Below are 16773 nucleotides of genomic sequence, written 5' to 3' on the forward strand. Positions count from 1 at the left end.
GGCTTAAAGTAGTTTGGTTCCTAGTTTATCATCTAGTGGCAAGACAGTTTTATTTGCTTGTTTTTTTTTAAACTAAGGGACTCAAGAATGGGGGAAGGTGAGAATCGGAGCCGGTTAAGGAGGCCCCGTGGCAAGGGCTGTGTCCAGTTGCCTGAATGCATTTGAGGAGCAATTTCCCAAGCAACGCTAAAAAGCTCAATATGCTGTGAGATACTTTGGGCATCCCCATTAAGTATTTGAGTTTTACAATAGAAATGTCCATAGTGAATCTTTTTTAAGCACCGTATCTGTTAATTGATCATTTATCTCTTTCTCCTCACATGAACTGTTTTTAATATTGTAGGTATTGTACAGGGACTGTATGGCAATTTTATAGTAATTTTTGTCTGAAAGTTAATATAAAACCAACACTTGGGAAGGGACCTTACATGGGGCAGACAATCAGCATATGCTCAGTTAATTGGAAAATAAATCAAAGTTTATAGACCTCCTTATCTGAAAGTAACCTTTATTTGGCAAATAGCTATTTAAAAGAAATGACTTGGGCTCTTTGCAAGATGACTGAAAAAGTTGATTTTTTTCTTGGATATTTCTCTTATTAAATTTCCTTATCCCCTATAAAACATTCAATTATAAGATCTTTTCGGGTCTTTTACTAAATGTTGAAAGTTAATTATAGTATTTTCTAACAAAATTCAAAATATTTAAAGGCACTGACAGGCAAAAAACTCAACAACTTAGTGAGATAAGTGAGAAAGCTGGCTAATTTTCCACCATTTACAATGTATTTAGAAGGTTAAATAGACTTTTAAGAGAGGCAGTGAGGTGGAGTAGCCAGAGACCTCTCTAATCAATTAGGAAGCCCTAGTCTGACTCACTAGCCATATGACCCTGGTAAGTCACTGACATGCTGCTCAACAGCTCTGCGTGGATATAAGTTGTAGAGATGTAGGGATCCCCAGTGGCTGAGGAAGTTTTTTGTACCAGTGAAATCACAGGCCCCTCTCTTCTCCTTCCAAAAAAAAGTAAGTTAAATTGTCCTGATACTTGTTCTTAGCCAATGTTGAGGCAGAGTTCAGGAGATCATATATTTGGATTCTGGTGCTTTGTTGACCAGATTGCTTTCCTCTGCTTCCAGTATTCAGCTCTGCTTAAAATTTCTGGTGGATGCTCATATTCTTGGCTTCTTTTTGACAGTTGGATGTAATTGCAGAAGCTTAAATTGAGTATGATTATTAAGAACAGATTGTTCTGCAGAGACATTGGTATAGTCTCCGCCCTCTCTCATCATACCCTCTAGAATTTCTCTTTTACCTTCCAGCTTTCCCCTCTATGGGTGCAGAGTTATTTTTTTTACAGCAGAAATGATCTTAATGACTTCCCAAGCTGTTTTTCTTTTCAGATCTCATTGTATTTGTCCCATTTGTTTTTGTCATCTTTGTATTTGATTAGAAAAAATCTTTCCTCCTAGAGGTTATCCTTGACTACCAGAGTGCATTAGCTGTCTTTACTTTTAATGTTGGTTGCCTTGAATAATTACTTAACTATTCACTTACCACTTGCTTAGTTAATAGGGAAAATCAAGACATACTGTCAATTTACTAGTGAAGGGGATATTGATGAAGCTAATTCCAAAGAGCACAGAATGCCAAAGATGTTGGTATTGAAGAAGATATCATAGACAATTTTCTTCCAGAAACCATTTTGTTCAGAGTGCATTTTAAAATTAGACAGAAGCAGCACAGTGGATAGAGTATTGGCCCTGAGGTCAGTAGGACCTGAGGTCAAATGTGGCCTCAGACGATACGTCCTATCTGTATGACCCTGGGCAAGTCACTTAACCCCAATTGACTAAGAAAAATAATTGGACAGTTAGGTGGTGCAGTGGACATAGTCCTGGCCCTGGAGTTAGGAAGAGTCATCTTCATGAGTTCAGATTCAGCATCGTACATTGTAACCCTGGGTAAATAACCTAGCCCTGTGTATCTCAGTTTTCTTTTCTGTAAAATGAGATGGAGAAGGAAATGGCAAATTACTTCAATCTCTTTGCCTAGAAAAGCTCAGATGAGCTTATGAAGAATTAAACACGACTGAACAATAACAAAATATTTGGAAATTATTTTTCTTTGATTCTCTGAGCATTCACCACCTAGTTGATTCCTGAAGGCATCCAAAAGGGTCTTGACTGACATGGAGATTCTGGCAAACAATCAACATTTTTTCATTAGATAAACCATCGAGTAGTCGTTTTGTAACTGAATATTAGTAGGAAAAGATTTTAGGTAATCAAAATCTGAACATTTCCCTTCCCTTCCCTTCCACCCCAGCCCATCGCAAACCCAAGAAGCATAAAATAGTTTCTGAATTTTCTTCATGGATTGATTTTATGTTCTATTGCCTACTTAGGCACATTTTTCTTCTAAAAATATACATTGTCTAATCCCTTTTTAAAAATTCTCTGCCTATTCTAAATTATTACATCTCCATTTGATCATATTGCTGTCCATTTAAACCTTGTTCTTGCATGTATTTGAAACAATCATTTTAAAAATATTGATTTTTTCCTTGAGAATAATTGGGATGATAAAGTGCAACCTTTATAAGAAAATTTTCAGCCTTTATTAAAAAATTATTTAGTTTGCAGATATTTTAAACAACCTATCAGAAATTCCCCCACCTTACTCCCACTTACCATTATAAGACAAGTGATGTATTATCCGAGGATCATCAGCAAAAGTGGAAATGATAGTAATAGTTGCTGCTTGTCTTTTTGTGTTTTTTTAAAGCATGCCACCAGTCTCCTTAATTGATTTGATGCTCCTAGCATGTAGACTTGTTGCATTTCATTTGCCTGTTTTAAAGGAATGCTTCTCATACATTTGGGTCTGTGCATTGCATCATTTCACTTGGCCGGCCTTATTCCAGAGCATTTTCAGTCATGTCAATTTATTCAATAGCATAGTAATTCTTTTATATGTCTCTTTTTGCCATCTTTTTATTTGCTTTTAGACAACGTGAAAGTTTTGACCTGTTTAGAAAAGGAGGTGGTACTAAGTATTGTGTAAAATAACTCATAACAGCAATCGGGAGTCACAGAGATCAATCCCCGATTGAACTTCACTCACTGTTTAAATTGACTAAGCAATATTGTTTTTGATTTGGGGTTAGAGTGGTGATGTGCATAGCTATTTTATGTGGCTTTGAAAAACCCTTGTGAAAACTTCAATTCGAGGGTCATCAGATTAACTTCTGCCTTGTATAACGAATCGCTCAGTTCTTTCTACTCTTGAAATCTCTCCATTCTTCTTTCCTTGCTGTACTAATGACTTCCCTGTCCTCTCCCATCAATATCTCCTTACTTCTTCCATCTTTGGGTTTGGTTGATGTGCGGGAAATGTGAATACAGACGGAGACCTTTAAGTTATAGAACATCATTCAGTGAAAAACTCTTCCAGAGGACCAGAGCAGCAGGACGTGCATCAAGGTATCTCAAGTTGGTGAAGTATTAAAGGGCCATTTTCACACAACTGATTGTAAAAACTTTTGGAAGTACACTTTAGCTTGGAACACTGCTATTAATTGTGTCTGGATTAGTGACATTTTTAGTGAGTGGCATAAGATCATAGCAGTTTATCAGCGTGTGGTGCCACAGGTTTCTAAAGATGACATTATCAAGGCACTTAGAATGTTAAACAGAGTGAGTTATGTTTTCCTGAGAAATTTCGAGAGTTCACTATTTTTACATTTCTTTATTGACATCGCCAAATGTCACAGCCTGATTGCATTGCTATTGCATGAGCAGTCAGCTTTAAATTATACATTTCTAGAAGAGAACAGAGGTATGCCTAAGACCTAATATATAGCCAACAAACATGTCACATATGTTATTGTTTATCTCGGGAATGTAGTCAGACTTATGTGGATATGCCTAGACAGCCAGATGTTTAGCTTCCATATCCCAAGCATAACCTCTCCTAGCTATGGTTGGGTCTCATTTGGGTAGATGGCAGTGGGTAACAGAACCTTGATTCTCTGCATGTTGTCACTTAGTAGTGGGACAATATTGCCCATTCACCCTTAGCTACTTGCTCACGACCTGATCCTTATCCTCCAAAATTACAAAAGGAGCATAAGCAGAAAGTGAACCCATGTTTCTTCATGAAGGGGAGAAGGGAGGCAGCTGTTTCCCCATTTTCTTGATGACAGAAAGAACTCTGAACTAAGAATTAGGAGAAATTGTGTGCTTAGTCTTGAGCTGGTTCTACCACTAGCCTTCATTCTGGGCCTCAGTTTCGCAGTGTGTAAAACGAGGGGGTTAAGTGATATTTGATAGCACTAGCATTTGGCTATTCTAAATTGCCTGAATGGGCTTTCCTCTGTGGGGTTATATCAAAGGGATGTCCACCATGTGGATTAGTTATTGGATTGCTTATAATCTAGTTTGTTCTAGAAATAGAGTACCATTTTAGAGAAATTCTAATTAAGGAATTTCAAGGGCCCTTAAAATTAATGTTTAACTAAATGACCTTTATCCGGTTATTTTGCCATCTATGAAATCACTCTGATGTCATCCAGTAAAAACTTGGGAATGTTGGTGAAGGGGTTGCACTTGAAAATGATCTTGCTGGGAAATAATTTCCCTGACATTCCTCTCCCAACTGGCAGCTACATTCAGAGTCTTATGTGACTTTGTGCCCTCTAAGGCTCATCGTCATGCCCTCCCCGTTTTTAGATCATGGGACACAGCCCCCAAATTGCAGTTGGTTTTGTTCATTTTACTTTTCTGAACTCTCAGAGATTTAAGCGTCAAATTTCTGCACATCCTTGCTGTTTTACTAACCATATTGGTACTGGAACAATTGAAGGTAACAGCTTTAGAGTCAAGGATTCAAGCACTAAGCTCCAGGTAGAGACTGCTGGGAATCCAAAAAGGATTTTCCAAGTGAGAGTAAAGATTGTGGGATTATCATTTTCTTCTTTGAACTCTATCCTATCATATTCTTTGAAAAATTTAAAGTGTATAAATTAGTGTTGAGAATTAAGCTTGAGTGTGGTAAAGCTGCCATAGATGGAAGGGCTTATTAGTTTGCTGTCAGCGTTTTTGACTGTGTTTATGGTCTCTTTTGGTTGTCAGATGCATATACTGTGCTTTCCTTTATATTAAAATACATTCTAAATCAGTCATGCTAGCACCTAAAACATGTTTTCCTCTCTTTTTTTCTGTCTTGGAAAAATTGGCTTTCTCAGCTGGAATTGGTAGGTATACATGAGCATAATGACTAGGAGATGCCTCAGGCTTAAAAGAAGAGCCTTGTTTCTGCAGAGGGGGTTGAAAGGCTCCGTGAGCTCCATTCCTATTAAAAGTTGCCACTTTCATTAGAAGCCACTGTTCTAAATGGTTTTTCCCCAACTTGTTTCCCAGCAATTTTCTTTTTGACTTCACTGTAACTTAAAGATATTATTGATGAGTTTGTACTCTAGTTATTACAAATAAATGTTGATTTCGATTTGTTTTGTTTCTAGGCTTCTTAATCATTCATCTTCAGTAAACCCAAGAAACAGACCTAAGCAAACTGTGGAATTTGAAAAAAGGTATACAAAGATATGTAACCATGTCAGTGCTTCTTTGTTTATGGTGACTTTTTTTCCTGGTTGCCTGTCACTCAAGGGCAAGCTTAAATGCAGGGAAGTTTGTTTGCAGACCCTCTGCCAAGAGATAGTCTTTTTTGGTCACAGCCTGGCTCCAAAGCACCGGTAGGGGGAGCCACCTCCAGGACACTCGCAGATCCTGGGAGTAGTGACCTCTTGGTTGGCTCTTATGTGACTTGCTTGCTTCCCTATAAATGGTTCGCAGACTGGTCCAGCAGATGAAGAAGAAAAAGCAAACATGGCATGTAGTCGATAAAAATGCTTTGTGGTGGAGCAAAACAAACAAAAGGACACTTGATTTGTTCTCCAGCTGGGTTCATATTTGCCTTTTGACTAGATAAATGATAATTTCAAGTAGACAGTATCAGTTTTCCTCCTTGTAAGCTATGTTCATTCTTATAGTTGCATGTAGATCTGGATAGTAAGAATGGCTAGCATTTTGATATCTCTTGCAGTCACAAAGCATTTTATATATTTTATCTCACGTTACTCTCAGAAATCCTGTGTTATTTTTCTTGTTTTACGGATGAGGAAACTGAGATTGGGAGAGGCCAAATGATTTCCTCAGGGTCACGTATCTAGATAGTCTCTGGAACTTCAGTCTTCCCGACTTGGAGTTCAACACTCAGCACCTCTGTCCTTTTAAAATAGTTTTGCTGAGTCCCTTTGTCCGCACATGTGGTCTCAGTGACTATGGGCACAATGCAGATGAAGCCTAGAAGACGCATGAAAGCTGGGACCCTGAGGGTTTGGCCTCAGGGTATGTAATTTATTGTCCTGACTGGTAGAAATTAGGGAGTCAAAACTACTGAAGGGAGAGAAGATGAAAAGCCATGGAGATGAATGTGAGGGTGGAGAACATTCTGAGTCCAGAATCTGCCTCATAGAAAAGAGTCACTTAGAAAGAAAGGATAGATGTCCCCCCAAAATCATCACACAAAAATCATCACAAAGAACACAAACCGATCTTTGGAAGTCTCCCAGACTTATTTTGGACTCACCACAAAATTAATTTACATTTTCTTATTTTCACTCATAGAATAATTTTCAATTTGTATAGTATGTCTCCATAATTACAGCATTGTATACTGGATGCAAAACTTTTGGGGTTTGTTTATTATAAGACAAAAATCACTTGATCTTTGCCTTCTCAGTAAAAGAAAGGGCTAGGATTTCATAGGCTCATAGGTCCCAGAATCCAAAGCTGAAAGGTCCTTAAGAGGCAGCTAGTCCAATCTTTAGGTAATTGAAGTAATTTTCTGTCTCCAGAGCCTGCACTCTTTCCACTCTATCTGCTGAATATGGTAACTTTTAAGGGCACTTGCAACTTTCAGATCTCTTTTCCTTAATGGTAACAATGGAAGGAAAGAATTCTTTATGAATATTGGTGAAAGTAAGTAAATAAAACAAGATTTGTGCTCTTTGAGAATTTTGAAAATTATGTTCATCAATGAAAATACATGAGAATTTTTTTTATTCGATATTTTTGATAGTTTGTATATAGAACACTTGTGTGTGTGTGTGTGTGTGTGTGTGTGTGTGTGTGTGTCCTGGACTTCTTTGTTAGTCTGATGAAGCCTTTGGAATTCTTTTCAGAATATTTTTATGTGAATAAAATCAAGAACATGAAAAGAAAGAAATTATACTGAAATACAGTTATTAAAATACTTAGAAAAAATTCCTGGACCCTAGTTAAAGAACTCCTGTTGTAGGTGAGGAGAAGTAAACATTTACATAGTTATTATAATTTATTAGGTAATAAAAATTAATTTTATTTTACCTTGAATTTTCAGAATGCAAATCAGTATGATATCCGGCCAAGATCTTTGCCACCATTTGTTTTAATGTGGCTTTGGTCACTATGAAAGTTTAGCCCTTGTGAGTGCTTTTGGGTTTGATGCTCAAGTTTACCAAATTGAGTTTACAGTGAGACAGTAGTAGATGCCTTGGTGAAGCCAGTTTATTAATAAATGAGTGTCCAGTGAGACTTTTCTCCCTTTACTCAGTGATTCTCCATTGTCCCCCCTTTGGTACCTGAGAGTTTGTACCACCATAGTAGCTGTGCATGCCCAGTTATGAGTTACAAACATTGATATTCAAAGAGCAAGAGGTGGGTGTGTTGTTACTGCACACAAGGTGTGCTTCAAGAAACTTTCACACAACTTGGACCTGTTTGTTAGGCAACCTCCTATTTTAAGTAGTAATAAAAATAGCTAGCATTTATATAGTACCTACTATGTGCTAGATCCTATGCTAAATAAGCACTGCACAAATGTTATCTCATTTGATTGTCACACAGCCAGGAGAGGTAGGTGGGCACTATTATAATTTTCATTTTACAGATGAGAAAGATAAGGTCAACAGGTGGAGTGACTTGTCCAGTGTCATCTAACTATATCAGAGACCTATAAAACTCCACTTAAAACACTATCTTACAAAGATATTGAAGCTATTTTAATTTTCTTTCTTTAAAAAGGGAGAAGAGATTCCCTCCTTTCCTAGATTTTCACTTGAGGGCCTAAAGCCCCAGAATGTAATTTGTTGGGTTTTTAATTTTTTTTTAATTTTTTTATTTTAGTAGCATTTAGACTTTAGCACAGTCAGTTACACCCTTTCTTTCAAAATACTGCATAAGCAGCAGCCACATTTTTTCCCTTCCCTTCTCTCTTTTCCATATTTTTTCAAAGTCTATCCTTTCTTCCAAACTTCACCTCTTCTCAAATGCACAAGATACTCTCCTTTTCCTGGAACTCCCCCTCCAAAAAAATCCCTCTTAAGCCCTCCCCTTCAACACACAAATGTTTTTTCCCCTTGAAGAATTTGTTTTAACCTGTGTAGACATTGTGACACAATATAAATATTAGGAAATGTGGCCTTGGCTAAAACCAAAACACTTCAGAAATGCAATAGAAAAGCAGTCATTCAGCTAAATTGATATGTAGAGCAGTTTAATGATTGATCGATTTAAGACTTTTTAATTATTTCAGTGTCATGAAAACAGAGCTGAAATGATCTCTTGTCTTTCATTGTGAGTCTTTACCACTTTTTTTCCATAAAAGAATATTTTCCTGGGGTTAGAAGTATTTGAACTTCTGTCTCCAGCTCTCAGGTGCCTAGAGTAATGCTTGGCATATGGGGCTTTTTCTGAGTGGTCTGGTCAGAATGGTCCTGTGATGTCATTGCTGCAAGTTTACAGTCTCTGTGTAAGTTTCGACTTCAAAAGTTGCTCAAGGAACTGAGAGCTTGAGCCCATAGTCCAGCATCTGTCTGGGATCTGTCCAGGGTTACTTAATTTAGTGCTGCTCAAGCTAATTGGTGGAGGAATTTGTATCCAGTTCTTCCTGCCTGGTTCTTTCTCTGCTTTGCCTCTGTCTGTCACTTCAGAGAGCTCTTACTTTGTAAATGCTCCTACACAATGGGCTGGTTTCTGTAGAGCATATTTATTTCGAACTCTTGAGGTTTTATGGTAATACAGATTTTAGGAAGTGAAATAAAAGGGTAGGCCCTAGTAAATTTATCAAAGAATTTATTTAACAAAAGAGAATTCCTATTATAAAAATGGTGTCTTAATAATGAAACATGCTTTTTAACTAAATGTACACTTAAAGATCTTTCCAAGGATTTTAACAAATCAAGATATGTTTAATTTTTTAGTGTCTTGGCAGATGAAGTAAATTCCGCATTGTCACCCTTCATGTGGCAGGTAAAGATGAAATTAAATTGCTATTACGTTCCTCACTGTGCACTAATTTGCATAGTTAAAAGACATTATTTTATTACAGCCTTTAGGAAATCAAAAGGATCCAGTTGATGAACAGCAGTGGCCTGAAACTCAACCTGTAATCTGGCAGAATGAAGAAAGGAGGCGAAGCAAGCAAATTAGAAAAGAATATTTCAAGGTATCTAGTTTTTTTTTTAATGTGCTATGTTCTTGTTCATTTTGTTACTTTTATTGTAAATGTCATTGTTTTACAATAGAACATATTGACCAAATTAAATGTTAGAACATGTAGTATTGATAGGTGATCTAGTAATGTCTGATAAGAGAAAGTAATTTGAAAATCAGTCATGTCATGTTAAGAGAACCACAGTTTGCAAACTTTAGGAACAGCTCAGATTGAGGGTCTTTATTGTTATAAGCTAAGGTGGAGAGATCACTTGATTAATAGCCTTCCATCATCAGGTACATGAGCTCTGGATAGAATTTCCTGCCATTATATAGGGCTTTCTAAAAGTCTTAGGGTATTTTAAAGATATTCAAGCTTCAAAGTACTCTGAGACATATAGGAATATAGGAAGAAGAAAAAGGCTTCAGGAACAGAGTAAAGGAACTTTGTTCAGTTTTATGGCTACCAAATGGTCACGGAGAGAGAGCATAAAGATACAGTGAGATGATAGGAGGAGGGCATGCATATGATTTCACATTGAAAGGAGACTAATTTAAAATTGAAGTACTTAGGCTAGGAGGGGGAAGATTAAAGGCTCCTTTCGTACTCTGTGCTTTCAAACTCTTGAAAACTTCACTAAGTGATATTTACCTTCAATAGATTTTTGATTGTAAACCCAGTATCCTTTTCTTGTCTTTTTGTCAAAAATGTTGGAAAATCTGTTTTTCTTTTACAGCCCCTCCCCTTTTTTACTTTATAGGATTACACTCACATTATCACAAATTCCCAGTGAATGGAGGCCAAATGTGAGCAGAGAGAGTGAGGAGAAATACTTGTACACAGAAACGTTGTCACAATTCCCACAGTGGTCACATCTAAAAAAATATATTTTTTTTTGTATCTTAAGCCCATCACTTTTCTGCTCAGATAAAGATTTCATTGTAAATGTGGCTGGTGATTTTGTTGAAGACAACACATAAGGATTTCTTTAAAAGCTGGTTTTTGATAGGTTTTTTTTTTTAATATTTGTGTTAACCGTGTATAAATTGTTCTGCTGGAACATTTTTTTAAAGATTCAGTCAGTTCAGAACATCCAGGATTCTCTGCAATAGTCTCTTTTATCATTTCTTAAAATGCAAAAATATTTAGTGATATTCACATATTACTGTTTGATCGTTTCCTAATTAGTGGATAGCTCCTTGAGATTTTGATTCTTTTCTTTTTAATTTCTTCTGGATCACGAAATTTGTTTTGCTTATAGCTATTCCCTTCATGCTATTATCCTTTCTCTTAATGTACTACCACCCTCCAGTCTTGCTTGTTGAGTTTGGCCTATTTCTACAAGAAAAATTGGGAGTACAAACACACGAATATGTATGTCAAGATTGGTTAAGATTGAAGTTCATCTAGCTTTTCTGGTCCCTTTCCTTCATGTTTGTATGTTCTTTTTAACAGCCTTAATTTGAGAAGTAGCAAGTTCTACTCCCTCCTTCCTTTCTACGTTAGTGTATTCATTTGGCTCTTCCTTCTTTTCCCCATTAAAAATCCTCAGAAGAGACACAGTTACTTCTATTTATCTTATTTAACTCCCTTAGTACCCTTTGAGGTCATTAAGGTCCTGTAAGGACCCTTATTCTCTTCTCCTCCCTTCCTCCTCCAATCTTAACACTACAAAATCACGCAGTCTCCTTTAATAACTCAAGTAAATTAACCCTTCTCTTAATTCCTGTGTTGATATTTCAAAGTTCCTATCCTTTTCTTGTCTTTTCGTCAAAAATGTTGGAAAATCTGTTTTTCTTTTACAGCCCCTCCCCTTTTTTACTTTATAGGATTACACTCACATTATCACAAATTCCCAGTGAATGGAGACCAAATGTAGAGAGGTTTGATTGTGTTTTAGTTGGTTAGCAGAGAAATTTGCAATGTTTCTTCCTAGGCACAAGATGTCACTGTGAGCACATTTCACAGACGGCCCTGGAATTCACAGCTTTTACTCTAAATTAATTCAGGACTGTTATTCAGAACTGATACTTTTTCATAGTTGAAATGCTTTGTAGTTATTCATTGCTTTTCTGTCAAAGAAAAGAAAAAAGATAGACGTTCTCTTTCTTCTTCAGTTGCCTGAGAATTAAGAAGATTTCACAGGATCTGTTATTGAACTTAATTTGAACTTGAATTTCTTTAAACAGTGAGTTTTGGTTCTCTAAAGAGAAAATTTGGATCTAAGAGAAGCATCATTTAACATGCTGAGTAGTAACACATCGGTTGGAGTTATTTTATTGCTGTAACTTTATGAAATGTATCTGGAAGCTTCTTTTTGTCTGATCAACTTAAATACTGATAGACCACGAGAGCTTTATGGTTTTCCAATCTGTAAGCAAGCAAGTGTTAATAAAGTCATTCTTCTAAGGGAGTTTTCAGTAAGTGACTGAATCTGCCAGTTTTGTGGGCAAGCGATGGATAAACTTTTTCAAAGGAGTTCGGAAGCAATGAAGTTGCCATCAAATAATGCTACATTAGGTGAGGAAATCGGCTCTCCTGGCACTGCTTTATGTGTTTGGGGGTGACTTCTTAGTGTTTTTCAAGACCACCGAGCCTAATTGTGCCTCAGTGCATTTAGTGGCATCCTGTAGTGATCAGAACAATTGGATTCAACTTCAAGTATGAAGGGGTTCATTTTCTTTTAAAATGTAATCCAGGAAATTATTTAATGTCAGGATGTCAGCCGAATCTGCTGATCCTTTTTGCTGGTAATATTTGCTACTTGGTGCTGATCACTCCGATGACTGTGTGTGTGTGTGTGTGTGTGTGTGATAGAACTTGAGAGCAATCTTCCTGTGTTACAGTGGAAAGAATGGTAGACTTATACTCAGAGGATCTGAGTTCAAATTTATACATCTACTTGGTATGCTGGGTTTTCAGGCAAGTTTCTCATCTTTCTGTTCATCGTCTCTCAAATGAGAAAGTTAGAATCCTTGAAGCTCTAATTCTTTGATCTTGTGACTTCTTTGTAAGGAATTGGTCAGATTGTGCAAATGGTTCTGGAAGCTCTGGTTCCTATCACTATTCCAATAGACTGTGGTGTAATGAAAACTCCAAAATGCATTTCATTTTTATCAGAATGATGCTGCTTTTCAGCACTGCGGTTCAAATAAGCCAACTTCGTCAGGTGCCTCTTAAAGTGAAGCCTTTTCTGCCTTCGCTTTCTCCACATCCCTTTTATTAAACTTTCTTCTTCTTGCCTTTTTTGGTACAACCTGCCTAATGGGGAAGTATATTTTGCATGACTTCACATGTATAATGGCTATCATATTTCTTGCCTTCTCAGTGGATGGGGAGGGACAAAGGGGGAAGAGAATTTGAAATTCAAAATGAAAACTGAATCTCAAAAGAGATTACAAAAATACCCCAAGTGGCACCCAACTCCCACAAGCACTCTAGTGCTTTTCCTCAAGGTGCTTGCACTCTTTTGGAAGAAAATTTACGTTTTCAAACTAGTTAATGTAGGTCCCATTTAGTTCCTTTCTTATACATTAATGTAGGCTTAAGCTGACTGTCTATCTGACAACCTACATTTTTTTGTAACCCCTGAGTCCACAAAACCAAAAGTTCACCATTTTATACTAGGTAGTGTGTGAACCTAGAATTATTGAAATGTCTGATTTAGATTTTAAAACATTAACTTCTATCTCATCTTAATATTTTAGAGCCTTTTATTGATTTTCAGGCATGAAATATTTACTAGCTCGAATGTATAATTCATAATTAGCATGATAATTGCTGGAATGGAGGTGACATTATTAGGAGAATGACCTAATCAGAGATTAAGAGCCAGAAAGCACCTTGAACTAGACTAGGGGTCTAGTTCAATACCCTCCCCTCTATTTAAAGATGAGGAATTGGAAGGTCTGTGAGATTCAGTGATGTGCCTGAGGGTACTCAATTCATAAATGACAGAGGTGGTTTGGGAACTTAGGACCTCTGACTTATGTCTGTATTATCCAAAGTTTGATCTGAGAAAAAAAAAAAGATGTATCTGGGGGTTTATTCTTTGGAAGAAAGCTGACATGTACATATGGATCCTTGGCAGCACAGTTAGAACTGAGCTCAGAGTGCGCATGAGAGGCAGGGGTTATAGAGACAAAAAGTACGAGGTGGGGTGTGATCATCTAGTGGTCCGATCAGATTGTTTCTGGTCAGGAGGCATATCCTGGCCATATCAAGTTTGTACCTTGGGGTGGCGTCTACACAAGTCCATCTGAGTTGGCTTTCTAGCACAGCAGGGGAATTCCAGGTCAGCAAGCGAACACTGCAAGGAATTTCTGACATGTCCAGCTTGAGGAAATGCTGTGTGTCTCCTGCTTGGCTGATTCTGATTTCCAAGACAGTCTGGCCTCTTCTGAAGATTAGGGGAGCTTGAGCAAATCAAGGTGGTTGGCAAAAATTGTGAACTAACTCAGTTTCACACCTAAAATCCAGTGTTTTCTGATGTGATTGATCTGTGATGGAGTTTGGCCCCAAATGATGGCAGCCACCAAAGTTGGGGTTTGGTCATGTGAAGAGTTCACAATGACCATTCTCCTTGGCAAAAGGTAGATTTATTTAGGGGCATAAGTTACAGACAAAATGAAGGGATACAATAAGCACCGGGAGAATGGTAAATATGAAGTAGAAGTGGGAGAGCATACGAAAAACAAGTTCCTCAGTGGAACCTCCAATTACCCAGTGGAAAGGAAACCCCCCCCCCCATGAGGTTGGGCCATGCCCTCAACTGGCAGGCTAAATCCCAAAAGGGACCCTAAAAGCCACTAAAAAAGTTAGTTAGCTGTAACAAGGAGAAGGGTTGGGAAGCATAGTGAAGTTAGAGGAGATACCATGTGGCATGGGAGAGGCTGAAGAGAAAGACATAAGTAGTTTATATAGGGAAAATGTAACCTCAGGAATGGGAATGGGATTTCTGACAGAGCATGACAAAGTGAAACTGCTCCAGGCCTCCCAAGGGAGCTCTCAGGAGTTTCACATGACTTGGGTTTCAGACTGGGCTACCTCCCTCGAGGGTGGGACCATGGAGCTGTACTGATCTCTATCGCAGCCTTCTCCCTGCCTGCCTCAGGGACCAATTTTTATCAGTTCCTCTATTAAACACACCTAACCTTGAAGACCCAGGCACTGATTCCTTTCCTTTTCTCTAACTGAATTTTCTGGTCACCTGATGAATTAATCATTTATGCCTATAATTGTAAATAAAAATGTTATAATAGCCCCTTCATCTATGGGACATTCAAAATAGCTGCTCCAAATTCATGGTACTCTCTGGCTATGCCTCCAGTCAATACCATCACTTCCTCAGATAGTCAGTTTTCTCCCCTAGTCATCAGAGGACAGTGTTCTTTTATAAAGTTTTTTATTTTCAAAACATAAGCATAGATCATTTTCAGCACTCATCCTTGTGAAACCTTGTTTTCCAAATTTTTTTCCTTCCTTTACTCCCCTCTACCAGACAGCAAGTAATCCACTATAGGTTAAACTTGTGCAATTCTTCTGTTCATATTTCTACAATTATGATGCTGCACAAGAAAAATCAGATCAAAAAGGGGAAAAAATGAGAAAGAAAACAAAATGTCACTGGCCTGAATCATCTCCCTGTTTGAAAAGAGCCACACAAAGGACAGTTTTCAAAGCAAAGACTTTAATGAAATAACAGAGTAAGAAAAGTAATAGCAGATCTTCTCATCTTACTTCCCTACCCCCACCTCACCTGGGCCAGACTTTCACAAATATATCCAAAATCTGGGGGACCACTAGGTCTGCATGCATGTGTAGGGATTCATGAATAAGGCCACTGCCCCTCTCTCTCTCCCTCCCTCCTTCCCTCTGCTAATCCCCACTTCTTTATTAGAAACTTACTTTTTTATTTTTCCCTGTTCTTCCTCTGGTTAAGTGACTGACCTTACCTTGATGCTTCTCAGGGAAGCTGGCTTACTTACAATAGACCAAAACCGAACCCCAAACCTCAAAGGAACATGACAGCCCTGTACTTAATCACCATCTGATTTTTTCCCAGTTAGGAAATTGTTAATCTGCTCATCATATGGACCTTTCCAACTGGGTTATTATGTATCTACCTCTCCTCAGTTCCTTCTTTCTAACTCATTTAAAACCGACATAGAAAGCACTTATTGAATACAACTTTACATTTTATAAACCCCTATTTGCTACTAGCTGTCCCTTTGAAAAAGCTTTTCATAAGGGAACCAAATCTTTTTCCTTTTGAACATTTATTTTGAACTCAATAGAAAGGATCTGAACCATCTTTTCTTCACTAGAGTACTTTATAATGCAAATTCATCCCATGTTTACCTATTTTTTTTTTTATATCCAGAGAATTGTATTAACAACCACAACAACAAAAGGCTAGAATTTGAGACCTGTGCCTCAAAGGAATTTTCATACCAGTTAGGAAATTCCAAGCCTTGATGGTAGTGATTAGCATATGAAAGCCATTCCCAGCTCCCTGAAGCCTTTTTATTTTAGAGAGAACACTTCAGTGTGAGAATCTTTTTGGTCCCTTTAGCATTTCTCACCTATGATTTTACCCACAAAGATGTATTAAATCTGGTTTCTTGGAAGAGTCCAATTACTTCAGCGCTTGTAGCCAAATTGGGATTGTAAATGGGTCCTTCTTTGGTGCTTTCTTAAGAAGATAGCTGATGATAGGTTGTTTTTTTTTTTTTTTTTATAATAGCTTTATTTTCAAAATATATGCAAAGATAGTTATCAACATTTACCCTTGCAAAACTTTGTATTCCATATTTTTTCCCTTCTCCCACCCCCTCCCCTAGATGGCAGGTAACCTAATAAAAGTTAAACACGTGCATATACTTCTATACATATTTCCACAAATATCATGCTGCTTGAGAAAAATCAGATCAAAAAGGGAAAAAATGAGAAAGAATAAAACAAGCAAGCAAACAACAACAAGAAAAAGGTGAAGATACTCTGTTGTGATACACACTCAGTTCCCATAATGGTCTCTCTGGATGCAGGTGGCTCTCTTCTTTACAAGTCCATTAGAATTGGCCTGAATCACCTCATTGTTGAAAAGAGCCATGTCCATCACAGCTGATTGTCACATAAATCTTGCTGTTGCTATGTACGATGTTCTCTTACTTCTCTTCATATAGTTTGTGCTTTTAATATCTTGACCATGTTTTCCCTGCAGTCCTGCTTAATTTGT

At 37.5% G+C, this 16773-nt stretch overlaps 1 protein-coding gene across 5 annotated transcripts in view; it reads left to right on the top strand.

The window, feature by feature from the left end:
• The window catches only part of LRCH2 (leucine rich repeats and calponin homology domain containing 2), a 91227-nt gene that overhangs the window by 60414 nt on the left and 14040 nt on the right, over nucleotides 1–16773 (top strand). For 3 of the 5 annotated variants that reach the window (XR_004230628.1, XM_031944939.1, XM_031944940.1), the window contains exons 12-15: nucleotides 3407–3484; nucleotides 5524–5592; nucleotides 9304–9352; nucleotides 9432–9548. Coding sequence is in view for 4 of the 5 variants with exons in the window: in XM_031944939.1 (XP_031800799.1) it covers nucleotides 3407–3484; nucleotides 5524–5592; nucleotides 9304–9352; nucleotides 9432–9548 (313 nt within the window). In the remaining variant the exon portion in view is untranslated. The remainder of the gene's footprint in view (nucleotides 1–3406; nucleotides 3485–5523; nucleotides 5593–9303; nucleotides 9353–9431; nucleotides 9549–16773) is intronic. The other 2 variants (XM_031944941.1, XM_031944942.1) reach the window with 1 other exon arrangement.

This window comes from Sarcophilus harrisii, chromosome X, assembly GCF_902635505.1.
Source record: "Sarcophilus harrisii chromosome X, mSarHar1.11, whole genome shotgun sequence".
Taxonomy (NCBI): Eukaryota; Metazoa; Chordata; class Mammalia; order Dasyuromorphia; family Dasyuridae; genus Sarcophilus; species Sarcophilus harrisii.